Raw genomic sequence first — 17,716 nt, forward strand, 5'->3', positions numbered from 1 at the left:
GGGCACGTGTGTGTGTGTGTGTGTGTGTGTGTGTGTGCCCAAGAGGAGAACTGAAGAGAAGGGATTGTGTCATGGCTATCCCCCCTCGGGGGTGATTTCTTGCTTTCTGTCTCTCTGTTTCTCTCTGTCTGCCTGGCGAGAGCACACGTCCTATAGCAAAAACCTCTCCGAAAAAAAAAAAAGAAAGAAAAAATAGAAAATCACACTAAGAGCCCAAGATCCAGGAAGGAGAATGGAGGACAAGGGGTTGTGGTGTGGTTATCCCCCTTGGGAGATGATTTCTCAATTTTCCTCTCACCATCTCTCTTTCTCTCTCTGGTGAGCACACACATCCTAAGGAAAAGAACCTCTTAATTAATTTTAAAAAAAGATACATTATATAGTTTTGGGGAGTGATTGGTACTGTAGGAAAAATAGAGATACAGAGATACAGAGTACTTTATAATCTTGACTATTTAAATAGATTCCATTTGAGTTGAGACCAGGATGAGATTAGGGATAAAGCTTTCTGAATAATCAGGAAAAAGTATCTCCTATAGAGAAATCAGGTAATACAAAGACCTTGAGGTGGGACTGACTTGACTGAGGGAGAATGAGGAGCAAAGTGCACCTGGAGTTGACTTTGTGGAGGGACAGAGGTAGACAACGTGAGTGTGAGAAGTAGGCATGGACTGTCATGGCAGGCTTTGTGGACTTGGCAACAGTTTCAGATTTCGTTCTACAGGTGATGCAGAGCTCTGGACATTTGTGACTTTATTTACATTTGTCAGGTCCCTCACACTTTGAGAAAAACAGATTAGAGAAATCCAAGAGAAACAGGGAGGTGTTAGTGGGAATTTAGTCAAGAAGTGTGAGAATAATTACTCTTGAAATTAGGCAGTACTAATGCTGTAAAGTGGTCATCTTTCATTATAAAATTTGAGAGTAGAATCAATAGGAATTGTTTATAATTTTGATAGAATGTATAAAAGAGAGAGAGGAATAAGTATGAATCCTAGATTTTTAGCCACAGCAACTAGAAGATTGATAATGCATTTACTGAAATTAATAAGTAATGGGACGACATAGTTAAGTTTTGTGGTGGTGGTGGTGGTTCAAGTAGAACAAGAGCTCTGTTAAAGATACCCCAGACCTTCTCATATGGTCTCAGCCACGGGGAGCATTGTGTCACCACTGCATCACCAAGGCTGTCCCCAAGGTCCTGCATTCACAGGGGCCATGCCTTTGGTTTAGAGTCACATTCAGCTGCTCAGGCACAGATAGGAAGCGTGCAGAAAAGTGTGTTAATGAGGAGAGTGCTATGGGGGAAGAAGGAGAAGGTAGAGCCTAGGGAGTGTTGTAGTGATGGACTACAGAGTCCAAGCTGAGTACCATGAGAATTGAGCTCAAAAAAGAGTAGTCACTGATCATGGAAAAGTATCTGGGGAGTTAAAGACATGATGGAGAATGTGTGCTGGAGAAAGTCCCTATGAGTCTCATACAGCTATGGTCCCACTAGACATCACTAGACATAACATGTGGTAAGGAGGGTGGATACTGAAAACAAGGACTATGAAAGAGTAGCAGTTGCTGGTGATAAGTTCTACAGTTTGACAATAGCAATGGGGAAGGCAAAGAGGGAACAAGGGAAATGTGCTTTCTTTCCCTTTTCTACTTTTTAAAAAATTTGCCAGTGGGCATTAGAGAGAGGGAGAGAAAGAAAGCAATAAAGTACCCCACCCCCATGAGGCATAGCCACCTCACAATCCCTTCTCCTCCATTTCTGCCTCCTTCCAAAATCTTTGAGGTCAGTATCCACCCTCTCCACCACATCGTTTGTCTAGCTCGCTTTCTATGGCACTCAGTCTCCGACATGTCTTTAACTCCCCAGAATTACTTTTCCATTATCAGTTACTACACCTCATAAGCTCACTTCTCATAGCACACACCCAATCCGGGACTTGACCACCAGGCTATGGGCTGCCCCAGGAAATAATGTTGACAGTAAAATGGGTAAGAAACTGAGAGTCTAATCTATTATACAGATTAGCTTGATGGCTGTTGAAAATGCCAGGAACTAAGTAAGACAGAGTTTGTCTTACTTTCTGTAAGACGAAAACCAATGGCAGTTTCAAAAATCTGTCTTTCAAGTATCTGCTGCTTTCTGTCTGACTCTGAGCACTCAGCTGGAAATAGAAATCTGAGTATCCCTGAGCATCACCAGGAAGAACCTTAGCCCTAACAAGTCCCCACAGCCCTTCAAAAAGTGGAATCCCATGCGCTGGAGTCCCACACCCTGCTGGGCTGTCCGACTCACCACAGAGCAGCAGCAGGAGCCTCAGCAGCATGAGGACCGGGTAGAGGAGAGTAATGGAGATGCTGCTCACCCAAGACAGAATATACCTCAGAGTCGAGAGGCAGCAGCTTGTCAGAGGCTTGAGGAAGTCAGCATCAGTAGCTACCTTTCAGTACAAGTTTACAGAAATAGAAGAAGGAAGAAGAACCCTCAATGACCAATATCTATATCCTCTCTGATGGAGACTGAAAAAAACTAAAGATGCTTCTTTTATCATTTGGTTTAATTCTATAATGTGGAAATAATACACATCAGTATATGAGGGTCTTCTTCAAGAACTCAGGTATTGCAATGAAAGTTTCCCAAAGGCAGTTTCTGATTTTTTTCCCTTTAGAGATAGCATTACTCAGGAGAGAGACAGAGAGAGAAAGTGAGAAAGCACCTCCCATGGGACATGGTCATGCCCCAATCCCTTTTCTTCCATTTTTCCCGTTTTTTAGGATTTTGGACATGCACCTAGTGTATTTTTTAAGCCACAAGGTCCAAGACTTGAACCATGTGCTTTGTCAAGGGAAGTCCAGTTGCCTTAAGCACCACACCATGGAGCCAGCTTGGAAGATTCTGACTTTACTGAGTCTCATAGAGCTACGGTCCTTCTGAATTTCAAATGGCATATTTTTCAAAATTCAAAAGGAGGTCTCCTTGACTATGTTTAACTGACACATCTCTGTGTCTCTGCAGTTTCTATGAGAGTTGCACTAAGCAAACATGTCATTAAGCCAGGGACAGATGTGGCTGTCACCTAGGTTCTATGTAGTGTCTGACATTGTTGCATATGATGATTTGCACAGGATCAAGCTATTCACAGACATACAAGCTCCATATTGAAACTTTCAGTGTACCAGTGCATGAGCATGAAACAGTTGAAAAATAATCAGGGGGACCAGCAGTTAGCGTAATGGCTATGTCGCTGGACTTCCATGTAGTCGACTGTGGTTTGCGTCCCGGACTCGGTGGCTTAAAACTCACGCTGGGTGCATGTGCGTGCATGCCCAAGATCCCGAGAGGAGAATGGAAGAGAAGGAATTGCGGTGTGGCCATGCCCCCTGGGGGGTGATTTCTTGCTTTCTATCTCTCTATCTCTCTCTGTCTGTCTGGCAAGCGCACGTGCCCTATAGCAAAAACCTCTCCAAAAAGTATATACATATAATCAGGGATATGTGAAAATGAAATAATGGAAAATAAACATATAAATAGCTTCTGGGCATCTGGGAAGAGTTCACCATGAGTACTAATTCTGGCATTGTGATATTGCCTCTCCCTCCCCTCACCTCAAATCAGGATATCTGTAATCTCTCAGTTGCATCTTTTAGCACAGGGGTCCCAAACCCCCAGTACCAGTCTGTGGCCTGTTAGGAAGTGTGGATAAAGTGTCTTCCACAAAACTGGCCCCTGGTACTAAGAAAGTTGAGGACCACTGCTTTAGCATACTGGAGCTACCAGTTCTTGGCACTTGATGCTTTTATGCATTTCAGATTATAGATTAGAGTTGAGCATGCCATCTTGATTTTCTTCTTTTTAAATTTTATTTATTATTATTGTTGTGGCTTATACATTTGATCACTATACATCATTTGGTTCATAAAGAGAATTCACTCAGCATGAAATACACCTCACAGCAGTTGAATACTATACACGCTATCATCAACAGGTAATTAACCATTACTGTGTCCCACAAATGTCTTGCCTTTCTATTTCCCCCCCTAATTTCCTTCCCTATACTCTTCCCCTCTTCTACCATCCTTCTACACGATCTCCAGTTTTGAGCACATAGAATTAAGAATAGCCAGATAGGCACCGGCAGGCGGCATAGTGGTTAAGGCACTGGACCCCTATATGGCCAGCTGCAGTTCAAGTCCTGGACCTAGCAGTTTGAAAATCATACTGGGTGCATGTGTGTATGTGCCTGGAGAGGAATGAAGGAGACGAGCTTGCAGCATGGCCATCCCACTGAGGAGTGATTTCTCACTGTCCCTCTCTGTTTCTCTCTGGCAAGGCATACACTCTATGTCAAAAGCCTTAAAAAAAAAAAAAAAAAAAAGTAGGACAACATGATGGAAGCTAAACTAGGAGGTGACATGGAAAGATGTATTCAATAATGATATCCACATCCAGATAGCAAATCCAAAATTCTTCAGGCATTTTTTGGATTTTTTTTTTAATTCTCTGAGGCAAGGTGTTAGGTTGCCCATTTCACATCTTTCCATCTTTTCCTTATGTGCACTAATTGTTACGAACTCCCTCTTAATGACTGCTTTAGCTGTGCCCCCAAAATTATGGAAGCTTGTGTACTCATTATCATTGGTTTCCATGAATCTTTTGATTTTTGTCTTAATTTCTTCAGTATTTGTAAAGTAATTCAGGAGTAGGTTGTTTAGTTTCCATATGTTTGTGTATTTCTGTGAGTTTTTTCTGAAATTAATATCAAGTTTAAGTCCATCACGGTTGAAGATGATGTTGGGGGGGGAGGGGCAGGGAAGGATGGAACTCTCCTGATTCCAGTTAACATACCTGAGAGTTCCAAGAAGTGTGGAACAGTCTCTCTGCAGCTCCAGCTACCTGCTGCTAGGAAGTCCAAGATTAAGAAAAGAAATCAGCAGTCCATATGATGCGAAAAACTGGAGTGAAAATGGAGCCATTGCGGAGCCAAGCTAACGGCCCCAGGGAGATTGCTTTGCTGAATACAAGGCACTTAGACCCACACCTTTCCTTACAGGCTTGGGGAAGCCTATGCGGAGGGATAAGTTTGCCTAGTTTACAGTTTCAGGACCAAGGCAGAAAATTCCCATGGAGAACATGAAGCCCTCTAAACCTAGGGTTCCAAACTGGTTTTGTGTATATGTCTCTTTTCCATGGTTGTGGGTGTCCTAATTCCTGTTCCTTCACAAATACGATGGAATATATCAATATAATTAATTTTTGTATATTACTTTTGTATCCTCCCCAGATATGAAGGCTGTATATTATTTGTTAAGCTCTCTCATAATTTTATTTTAAAAATATAGGTGATACATGCATACTAAAAAATGTATTGGGTCATCGGGAAAGTCGTGACCCATTTTTGCATAGAAAAAATATGCCATGACTTTTCTGATGACACAATAGTATAAACATAAATTATGGACTAATTATGAATAGTCCATAATATGTATGTTCATGTTTATGAACATAAATATATTTTGTTCATATAAATGAATATAAATTATTATATACTGTGATAAAATAAAACATCATGAACCCACCCACTGTTCAGTTGACTAATATCAATGCATCTACTATCGCATGTACTTAGTATACCTTTCTTTACCGACTCACTAAATGTTCTCCAGAAGCAATTGCCATTCTGAATATCTTGTCTATATTTCTCTTATATTAAAATATCATCGTACTGAAATATAATTAATATACATCAAAATTAATCCATTAGAGCGTCATGCAACAATTTTTGACAAATGTGTCCACTGATGTAAATACAATCACAGTCACTATCTATAACATTTCCACCATCTCAGCAGCCTTCCCCGTACACCTTTCCAGGCACCCTAAACCTCCCAGAACTAGGCAACTGTTAGTCTGTTTTGCCACTACCAATTAGATTTGCTTATTCTAGGGTTTCTTGTAAGTGAAAATATGTAATGTTTACTCTTTTGTTCCTAAGGTCTTTCCTTCGGCTAATAATTTTTAGATTAATCTATGTATTATGAGTATATGCTATAAACATTCATGTGCAAGTGTCGAGTAAATACGTAAGAGCAGTTTTTTTGTTTTGTTTTGTTTTTGTTTTTGTTTTTGTTTTGTTTTTTTAAGATAGGGTGTGAGTTCTTGGCAGAAACAGACAGAGAGAGACAGTGAGAGGGAAACTGAGAAACCATCCCCTCAGGGGGTATGGCTATGCCACAATCCCTTCTCCTCTATTCTCCTCCTGGGATTTTGAGCACGCACAAGTCTAGGACTTGAACTGTAGTCAACTACACGGGAGTCCAGCGACCTAGCCATTACACCATCTGCTGGTCCCAATAATGTAGTATGTTTTTCTATGCAAAAATGCATCATAACTTTTCTGATGACCCAATATATTGATATTTGAATGTCAACTAAACCTAACATTTCTGGAACAAAGGTATTTTGAACATGACACATTATCTTGCTTATATATCACTGGATTTGATTTACTAATATTGTGTTACAAATTTTTAAAAATTCTGTAGGGTGCATGTACTTGCAGAAGAGATAGAGGGAGGGAATGTGAGAAAACCCTCCTCCTGCCCCCGAGAGAACAGTTATGCTGAAATTCCTTCTTCTTCATTCTCCTCTTGAGATTTTGGGTATGCATGCAAACAGGGCCAGCATGTGTTTTTAAACACTGGATTCTGGGAACCAGCAGTTAGCGTAATGTTTATGTCGCTGGACTCCCACGTAGTCGACCGCGGTTCGAGTCCTGGACCCGGTGGCTTAGAATTCACGCCAGGCACTTGTGCGTATGTGCCCAAGATTCCGAGAGGAGGATGGAGGAGAAGGGATTGCGGCGTGGCCATCCCCCCTGGGGGGTGATTTCTTGCTTTCTGTCTCTCTCTGTCTGTCTGGCGAGTGCACGCGCCCTATAGCGAAAACCTCTCAAAAACAAAACAAAACAAAACACTGGATTCCGAACTCAAAACACACAGCTGGCCATGTGAGATCTAGACTTCTCAACCACCACACCACTGGGTGGCCCAAGTGTTAGGAATTTTTAATCTTTGCTCATAAAAGATCTTATTCTGTGGTTTTCTTTTCTTGTAATGGCTTTATCTGGCTTTAACGTCAAAATGGAGTGCAAAGAAATCGCCCTAGCTAGGGCTTGTCATAGTAAAGATGAAACATGTCAAGCAAATAAGCAGTTTAATAAGAAAGTGTCAAGAAGGGACCACATTTATTCTAATAACTCACCTTTCTCTAGAAGATGTAGAGTCACTGACCCAGTAAGGGATGTGCCAGAGACAAGAACCAGGCAAGCATGCTACATTATAATCTGGATAATATTGTAAAGGAGAAGAGGACAGTATATGCATTATATTTTTGAGAGAGGATCAAAAATTTCTAGATTATATAAAGAGGAAACTGAGACATTCAAAATTCTAACAAGGTAAATGGAGATGAAATTTGATTCAGGAGGTGGTGAGTGCAAGAGTGTGGAGGAGAGGAAAAGGAGGGGATGAGGGAAGGAGAGGAAGGTGGAACGAATTCTATCACTGGAGTTCCACTATCAGGACAAAATTTTTTGCAAGTCTATGGATCTGGAGTTTCTGGGGGAAAGTAGGACTTTTTGCTCCATGAAACAGTGATTAGTATGCAGAGATAATCTGAACTCAGATGCAATAGTCCAGAGGATGATGTACCACTGGTCATACCGAATCAGCTGGGCTTGTCTTCTGTAAGGGAAGCTGTGATGGTTATTTTATGTGCCAGCTTGGCTAAGCCGTGATGTTGTTATGTGGTCAAATATTATTCTGGATATTTCTAGGAGGATTTTTTGGGGGATGGTTTATTTATCTTTATTTTTTCCATGAGTGAAAGAGACAGAGAGAATAAGGGGTGGTACCCCAAATAGGGTTTTGATGCCATGATCTACCCCAGTTTCAGCCAGCTCTGGATCAGGAGCATACACATGGCCGGTGTAGTCAGGGAGGCCCTGAGATGAGAACCTGGAGCTTTCTCTTACCAGTCTTGCAGAGCATTACATTTTACCACTGCGGTACTATCCAACCCTGATATTAATATTTAAATTACTGGACCTATGAGTGAAGCAGGTTGCCTTCCCTAATGCAGGTGGGTCTCATCCCATCACCTGAAGGCCTGAATAGAACAAAAAAACTGATAGTCACTGAGATAGAAGGAATTCGTAGAACACAGCCTTCAAATTTAAACTGCAGCATCAGCTCATTCTTGATCTCCAACCTGATCTCTGGCCCAGCCTGCAAATTTTGAACTTACCAGCCTTCATAATCACATAGGTCAACTCCTTAAAATAAACCTCTCTCTCGGGACCAGCAGTTAACGTAATGGCTATGTCACTGGACTCCCCTGTAGTCAACCGCGGTTCGCGTCCCAGATCCGGTGGCTTAAAACTCACGCTGGGTGCGTGTGCATGCATACCCAAGATCCCAAGAGGAGAACAGAGGAGAAGGGATTGCAGTGTGGCCATCCCCCCGAGGGGTGATTTCTAGTTTTCTGTCTCTCTGTCTCTCTCTGTTGGTCTGGCGAGCGCACGCGCCCTATAGCGAAAACCTCTCCAAAAAAAGAAAAAAAAAAAAGAAACCTCTCTCTATATATATATAGATGATAGATAGATAGATAGATAGATAGATAGATAGATAGATAGATGATAGATAGATAGATAGATACACACACACACGCACACAGAGTCCCATTGGTTCTCTGTCTCTGAAGCATCCTAATATAGACACTAATGAACTTTGAGAGAGGAATCTTCATTCCTGTGTTTTATGAATAAAGATAATGTGAACCATAGAGAAGAAACTTATTTAAAGTTGTTGTAATAGTTTGGGTTACTGCTCCCAACTATTGCCTCTCTTCAGATAAGAAAACGATGCATACAATGAGAGAATTCTCATTGTCAGCTGAATTTCTCAAGTACCCTTTGGGAAAAGTGAATGTTCCTTATTTATAGGCTTTTGGCTGGGCTAAGTGACATGCTTTGGCGAAAGGGATGTAAGTCCAAGCCATCTGAGATATCTAATAAGGCAGTTAATTGTCGTTTCATGACTTGGCTTGATTTCTCCTTCAGCCTTCATCTTAGAATGAAAACAGTTGCAGGAAACCTGAGCTCAGTCCGCAACCTAGACCCAAACCCAGCTGGAGCCCTCTGAGGCAGAATATCTTCAGCTGACCTGCAACCCTCAGATTAGCCTGGTCATGAAATGAAAGTTTATATTACAAACCGTGAAATACTGGTGTGGTTTGTTACATAGCAAACACAGCAAAAGGTAGCACAGTCACACAACAGATTCATGGCTGGGCATAAATTATTCCTTTGATTTCATGTTGGAAATAGTATTAATATTTAATAAATAATATTCATTTATTTACTGAATCTCTGCTATGTGCTGTTATGGGTACACATTCTCTACTCCCTATATTTTAAAAAATGGAGTGATATTTCTCTTTATGCCTCAAGAAGTAAATTATCAAAGAGATGCCACTTATTTGATGGATGATTTGGCCCTAGAGACACAAAAATGAGTCTTCTCAAGGTTAGAATAGTGTTTCAGCCTCTCTCTTTGTCAAATTATAAAATTTAATAATAATAAATAAAATTAAAATAAGTAATTCTTTTAAAAAAGGTTAGAATACTGAGAAGGAACACATCAGAGGTAATCCCTGATTATCTAATGAGGAAATGACTTCATGAATTAATGAAGTCTTTTCTTTTTTTTTTTTTTGGAGGGGTTTTTTTTTTTTTTTTTTTAGAGGTTTTTGCTATAGGGCGTGTGCGCTCGCCAGACAGACAGAGAGAGTCAGAGAGACAGAAAGTGAGAAATCACCCCCAAGGGGGAATGGCCACGCCGCAATCCCTTCTCCTCCATTCTCCTCTCGGCATCTTGGGCACACACGCACATGCACCCGGCATGAGTTTTAAGCCACCGTGTCCAGGACTCGAACCATGGTCAACTACATGGGAGTCCAGTGACATAGCCATTACGCTAACTGCTGGTCCCCTGAATTAATGAAGTCTTAAAGAGACACAGTACTCTTTCTTCACTCAATCTACTGACTAACATCCTGCTCTCATCCTGAAACATTCTCAGGAATACATCCAGAAATAATGTTTAGTCAAACATCTGGGCACCTCACAACTCATTCAACTTGACACACAAAATTAACCATTACAAGTCTACCTCTTGTCAACTTGGCACCCATCCCCATCTCTTTAAGCCATAATTATTCTCCCAGTAAAGACAATACCATGGTCATCATTCAACCTAGCTTAATAAAAATATCTTGCATAGAACTGAAAACACAATAAGCTGTAAGTCCCTAAAATGTACCCCAGAAAATGAGATAAAGCTCTTGAATGATGTTTGTCCTTTTTTATATCCCAGAGTTTCAACATTATAATGTAAAATTACCAATACTTAAATATTATGGTAAGTTAACATGTTATGTACACAGTAAAGGAATAAGATAGAGGAAAAGACAGATATTGTATATATGTCAAATATCTTTGTTTTCTTCTCTCTCATATATATATATATACACACAAATATATTTACAACAAAATAAAGAAATATAACTTATAGTCATCATTTCTGCAATTGATCACATGGTCATAGCTGATATTTGTACCTACTTTCTTTCACTAGCCATTTTGTAGTCTCTTTGCCTTCAGAAGCTCTTCAGCTGGTCACCATTCTTACTCAGAGATAGGTAGTGGGGTTGGCATATACCTGCATTCCTGAATGGCTTGGGACATTAGTAGCCCTGTGTGGAGTAAGTTGTGGCTTTTCATTGATCTTAATCATAAGACACGGTATTAGTATGAGGCGCCCTAAGAAATCTCCTGTATTTCAGACATTTGTTCCTTATCTTTTACATGGACTGGGACTAGGACTAAAATAGACAACTGAAGGGTCTAATTCCCCTTTTAGAAGTCTGAATGACTTGCCCCAGCCACCACATTAACTCCCTTCTTTACCTGTTGATTCAGAGGCAAGAGGAATTCAAAATGGCTAGGTGGCCGTCTTAACTTTGAGTTCAATGAAATTGTGAGAAGTGAGTGTGCGGACCCAGGCTAGAGACAGCCTTAGAACCTGCACACTCCATTCATTCGCTCCAGGTGCCATTCCCTCTTGCTCCCAACTTCCACCCTGCCTTTCTTCCCAACTGTGGCATGGCAGAAGTGAGTGTGAGGACCAAGGCTTGAGACCACCTTGGAATCTCTACTTTCTCCTGTTCATCACAGACTTTATAGTTTTCTGAAGCACGCAACTCATACTTTCTTTCTCAGTTCATTGGAATTGTTGTATCTCCCAATGGAGGAATTCTGCCCTTTAGAATTAAATCCTCAAAGCTAGTCAAGTATAACGTCACAGGACTAGAAAGCAAACATCTGGGTAATAGTCCACTAGTGAGTAGGTAATAGTGAATAGTGCCACTCTCGTTTCCACCCCTTAATTAATGGACGCATGGAAACTGACTATAGGACAAATAGCACCATATGTTAAATGCTAATTAAAGGCATATATAGTTTTCTTGAGAACTTCATTCCAGCCCTGTATGGTATTGCCGCCTGGCTAGCACTGTAACTGAACCTTCTAGAAGTCCTCCCTCCATTATATCAAGCCAGCTACTTCAGGATGGTGGGGAGCATGATAAGACCAGTGAATTTCATGAGCACAGGCCCATTGCTGCACTCCATTTGCTGTAGAGTTTCTTGATGAGAAGCAATGTTGTGTGGAATACCATTATGACAAGTAAGATGTTCTGTAAATCCAAGGATTATAGTTTCAGCAAAAGCATTGCACGTAGGGAAGGCAAATCCATATCCAGAGTAAGTTGGCCATTTTCTTAGTTTCCCAACTCTTATTTCTGTGTGACTGTATTTAATCCTCCTGGTATAGCACTCCCTTGAGAACTTCTTGGAGATCTGGTCTGGTGTTGGTAAACTCTTTCAGGTTTTATCTGAGAATGTTCGTGTCTTTTCTTCCCAAATGAAACATAATCTTGCTGGGTATAGTATCCTTAGTTGCAATTGCTTTTCCTTTAAATGCTTTGAATATATTTTCCCCTTCTTTCCTCACTCTCATTGTTTCCAATGAGAGATCCACTGTCAGCCTGATGGGATATCCTTTGTAGGTAACTTGACGTTTCTCTCTTGCCAATCTTAATATTTTGTCTTCATCTGTGGTTTTGCTCAATCTGGTTATAATGTGTCTTGGAGAAGATCTTCTTGGGTTGATTCTATTGGGGGTCCTTCGTGTTTCTTAGGACTGGATCTTTGAATGCCTTTCTAGGTTTGGAAAGTTTTCTTCCAGGATTTTATGGAATAGATTGGCAATGCCCTTATGGGTCTCTTCCCCTTCTGCTTTTAATACTTTCAAGGGCAGTTTTGACTTCCTGTATTATGGGCAGTTTTGACGTCCTGTATTATAGTCTTCATCTCTAACAGGTCCATTTGATTCATTTTTATAGTGTGAATTTCCTCTTTTAGATCTTGCAAGAATTTCCTCACTTCCTGAAGCTCGTCAGCTCCTTTCCCCTGTCTCTTTGGCAGTTAATTGTCTCTCTTCTCTTCCATCTCTGTGTACATTCTAAATTCTTTATCTGACATTCCCATGAATTTCATCATACTGTCTGAGGATAAAAAAGAGGTATTATTTTTCCTTGGAGGAGAGGTATTTTCTTGTTTTTCCATATTTCTTGTGACCCTGAGGTGATATCTAGTCATCTGATGGATGGTGCATTTCTTCTAATTCTTGAAGTTCAATCTGTGTGAGAGGTATGCAGGAGGAGTTGATCTGCAATCTCTCTTCCATTCTGTTCTCACTCTTTGTGCATCAGAATCAGTGGGAATAGAGAAATATTATTTTATTTTATTGCTACAGGGCACATGCACTCCCCAGAAAGACAGAGAGAGACAGAGCCACAGAAAGCGAGGAATCATCCCTTGGGGGGATGGCCACACTGCAATCCCTTCTCCTCCATTCCCATCTTGCGATCTTGGGCATGCACGCACACGTGCCCAGTGTGAGTTTAAGCCACCGAACTGGGACTCGAACTGCGGTTGGCTACATGAGAGTCCAGTGACATAGCCATTATACAAACTGCTGGTCCCAAGAATTGAGAAATATTCTGAACCTAATTATATTCAGATGTTTAGATCCTGTTCACTTGGACTGTCTAGACACTTACTGTGTAGGAGTAGAAATAAGTGAGGAAGAAGTCTCAGCAGAAAATCTTCATTTTAAGTCTCTGAAAGCAATATTTCACAGCTGAAGTTCAAGATCCATGTTCCCTCCCCCCATACCCCTTAAAAGAATAAACTTGAGGCTGGTTCTGGTTGCAACTTTTCTATCAGAGAAGCTGTGCCCACCTGATCCTAGCTTTTCTATACGTGTGTGTCTTTGTGTATTTGTTATTGTGTCTATTTCTAATCCACAGTCTTCCCTACTCAAAAAAAAAAAAAAATGAACAGGTCCCGGCAGAAAATGATGCTTGTGGTAATATCCTTGATTTGTCAAATAATAAAATAAAATAAGAATATAAGAGCAAATGTCCCCAACCTCATCAGTTTCCCCATACATCCCCATTCCAATTTACTCCTATTATTTCTCAGCCAGTGCCTGCTTTTAACAGTAGACATTGTGCAAGCCTGGGGGTTTAACTTGAGTTGAAATTCAGTTAGTGGCACAATAAGTTTCTACATTTGATTTTCAGCAATCTTAGCCCTGTAGCTACAGGAGATGAAAGTCTTTGTCAGGGCATACAGAATTGTTAAAATAATTTGAAGTTTTGAACTGGGAATTCAAATCCCTGAGCTCATTCTTTTCCTCTGCCATCTTGTCTAGTAACATTAGGAGTAACCAACCAACCTCATTCAATTCATTAGTTTCCCCCAGATGTTCTAAAGTGTCATATCATCCCACTCTCTTTCTTTCTTCTTATAAGTGGTTGATTATGAATATCAGTGCAGATATTTGTTTTCAATCTCTTACCAATTTATACTGTGGAATATCAGTACTATCTTTACTATTGTAAATAAAGTCCTTAGCATTTTAAATCTAATCAGGGTAGAGAGTCAGTTCCAGAAACCCCAAAGCCAATTTAGAAAACTTATCATAGAAATAGGAAAAAATGGTTCTGGACTTATGTGCTCTGATTTATTTCTATAAGGAGTTGACTCATGCAATTATGAAGGCTGTGAAGTCCCACAATCTACTGATTGCAAGTGTGAGATCCAGGAAAGTCAGTGGTGTAGCTCCAATCTTTGTCCAGTTGCCGTAGACCTAAGAGAGTTGATGGTGTACATTGTAACCTAAGTCAAAAAGCCTGAGAACCAGGGAAGCCAAGGGTAAGTGCCTGCCTAAGGGCAGGAGAAAATCAATGTCCAGCTCAAGCACTCAGGTAGAGCAATTTTTCCGTATTCCAACTTTTCTTTCTATTCAGGCCCTCAATAGGTGGATGATATCCACCCACAACAGGGAGAACAATCTGTGTTACTCAGTCTTCTACTGATTCAAATGCTAGTATCAACTGAAAATGTTCTCATAGACACACCTGGTATAATGTTAATATCGTACATCCAGTGGCTCAGTCAAGAAGACATAAAATTAACCACCACAGGTAATTTCAGGGGAGCCACAGAGAGGGAGATAAATGACCATTTCAGACCTCAACCTGGGGATTTGGGAGGTCACATAAGGACTGGAGTCACTTAGTTGCAAACCCTAATCGATGAGTAAAATGCCACCATCACATTCAGTTTTTGTTATTACAACTTTATTAGCTTTTCTTGTTCTATTCCCTTCTCAAACCTTTCACGTGGGAATCCAGTGACGTTAACTGCTATGCCATCTACTGGTCCCAATACATATCTCCTGCTTGAAACACCTTCTGTGTTTGTCTGCAAAGATACCATGGAGTCGTGTTTCCTCCTGCTTCACTGTCTTCTCCACCTGTGGTGGACAGGTCTTGTGCGTGCTGACAGTGTTCCATTTCAAGTGCACACGTGTCTTAGTTTTTCTACGGATAGTTTGTTCAGTCTATGCACAGGGCTTACCACCAATAAGCAACCCTTAGTCAATGAGCTATGGGAACTGGTAGATAAATACTTGATTTTTAAAATAAATAATTACTTATTTATTTTTATTTATTATTATTATTTTTCAATTTGACCAGAGAGAGACAGGGAAAGTGAGATGAAAAGTGAAAAAGCAAGCCACCAGGTCTGCAAACTGTAGTTAGCCATATGAGAGTACAGTACCTTAACACCACGTCACCTGCCAGCCCCCAAATTTTTGAAGTGATTTTTACACAGTGCCTCAAAAGATTCCCCCAGTGGGATGGAGTCCCAGATGCCCACAGTAGTAGCAGCTCATTAATGCTCCCTTTGTTGGATGGTATTCCTTTCCTATTCACTTTCCTTACATGTATTTCCAGGGATAACTACACAGCAGAAAACCTGCACCCAAGTTCCTGTCTCAGGGGAAACCAAGTTAAATGTCCTTGGATTTTTTCTCTTTTCAGTCTCCTCATTTTCTTGTGATCGAAGGGCTCCAGTCTCATAGTTTTGAATACCACAGATACGCAATGATTCCTAGACTGTATCCCCTAAACTTTCACTTAGCATCTCTGCACGCAGTTCTAATAGATATCAGATGAAATGTGTCCAAAACAGAGTATCTGATAATTCCTCTTCCAGAAACCTCCTCTTCTGAAAAACTTTACAGTTTAGTAACTTTGGTGTGTTTGAGAGAGGGATAGAGGGGCTGTTATAGGAGAAGAAGAGGAGAACATGCATATTTGTGAGTGCTGACAGTCACTGTCACTATGCAAATCGTTTTAAGCTCTGAAATACTGTTTGGTTCTCTCCACATTGGACATGAGAACAACCACATGAGAACAGCCACAACCTTTTTTTCTGGACAGTGCTAACTGGCCAATGTTAACTTTGTTGTTCAGCTTTTACTTTCCACCATTTATGACACATTCTTACTAGACTCACTAACACTACCTGTTAGGCTACTGTCAAGTCTTATTTTGGAGGTGGGATTTCCCCAGTGGAATCTCCTCCAAGAGCTGTTACTTTTGTTTTATTAGTTCCCAGGGGTCTTACTGGGGTGAAATTTTACAAAAGAAATTTTAATGTAGAAGCTAAGAGGAAATCAAAGTTGTGTGTGTGTGTGTGTGTGTGTGTGTGTGTGTGTGTGTGTGTGTGAAATTCTAGCCTTGTTCTGTTTTACTGAGCACAAAGGGGTTTTTCAGTAAGTCATTCAAGGCAGTTAAGCATGGCCCTAATTCCAGGTACCAAGTAAAAGAAAGGATCCTAGTCTGCAAAGAAAATGAGAAAGACCTGTGGGAACTTATCAGAAATAGGTAACATCTCTCTTCCATATATGTATTTACATATATACATATCAGATGAAATATACATATAAGTACATATAGATATTTGTATATAGCAGTATACATATATGTATATGTGTGGATATATATATATATATATATGTGAGTGTATGAGTGTACTTGTGTGTGTGTGTACGTGTGTGTGCGCACACCAGAGAGAAATGAGAAAGAGAAAGTGCCCCCAAACGGGGTGTGGTCATGCTGCAAACCTTTTTCCTCTATTATTCTTTCCTGTCAGAATTTTGGGAACACATGCGCCTGGTGCGTTTTTCAAGCTACCAGGGCTAGGTTTTGAACTGTGGTTGACCATGTGGGACCTGGCTCTCTTAATTGCTGAGCTACAGGACTACCCTGGCAAATTTTCTTTGAGTAGAAAGGTAGGTCCCAAAATGTTAGTTAAGGCATTTTCTTTTCTTCTATAACACTAGGTTTCTCCATCTATTTTCCTGTATTAGCCCTTAAATATTCATTCAACTGAACGACAATGGAACAGTTGTTGAGGAAATAGGAACACACTCTAGTGTCATTAATAGCTATGGAATCCCACAGCCAGTATACAAGACTCTAGCTCCCTCTGTCAGCAGGCTCTCATATTTTTCTTTGTTACTTCTTTCTTTCTTTCATATTTAAGTCTTGATTCTTTTTTTTTTTTTTTGCTTGCCTCAAGTGCATAGTCCCCAAATCAGTTGAGAAAATTATAATATGTTCTGATTGACATGAGGCACAACCTCAAATCTCCTCAATTTCTTTCATCCACTTTCTTAACTTCTCTGTAGTAACAATACATTTTTCCCTAGACAAATTAAAATACAGTTATGAGATTCCTCTTGCTAAATATCAACTATGTTGGTAGGTTCTACAGGGATCAGTAGTAAAGGCGTTTTATTGAGGCAATCAGAGGATGAAAGTTTTTTCTTTTCTCTCATTCTTTCTTTTTTTTTTTTTTTTTTTTTTAGAGAATTTTTTTGCTATAGAATGCATGTTCTTGCTGGGGCAACAGAGAGAGAAATTGAGAAATCATACCCCAGGGAGGAGGATGGCCATGCCACAATCCTTTCTCCTCCATTCTCCTCTCAGGATTTTGGGCATGCATGCATGCACGCCCGGCATGAATTTTAAGCCTCCAGTCTAGGACTGTGGTCAACCATGTGGGAGTGCAGCACCTTAACCACTACTCTACCTGCTGCCCCTGAAACATTTTTATTCTAAGTGGCATGAAAGGGTCTAGGATTACAGAATTCTGCTCTGCTACTGAAAGGA

The 17,716-nt window shown here is 40.4% G+C and overlaps 1 protein-coding gene across 2 annotated transcripts in view; it reads right to left on the reverse strand.

Moving 5' to 3' along the window:
• The window catches only part of FCRL1 (Fc receptor like 1), an 18,174-nt gene extending 15,765 nt beyond the window's left edge, over nucleotides 1-2,409 (reverse strand). Inside the window, exon 1 of one of the 2 annotated variants that reach the window (XM_027775985.1) lies at nucleotides 2,297-2,387. In XM_027775985.1, coding sequence (XP_027631786.1) covers nucleotides 2,297-2,327 — 31 coding nt within the window. In that variant the 5' untranslated portion in view covers nucleotides 2,328-2,387. Of the gene's footprint in view, nucleotides 1-2,296 lie in introns of both variants that reach the window. The other variant, XM_027775984.1, reaches the window with a different exon arrangement.
• Nucleotides 2,410-17,716: the final 15,307 nt, after the last annotated feature.

This window comes from Tupaia chinensis, unplaced genomic scaffold (assembly GCF_000334495.1).
Source record: "Tupaia chinensis unplaced genomic scaffold, TupChi_1.0 Scaffold000623_1, whole genome shotgun sequence".
Classification (NCBI taxonomy): Eukaryota; Metazoa; Chordata; class Mammalia; order Scandentia; family Tupaiidae; genus Tupaia; species Tupaia belangeri.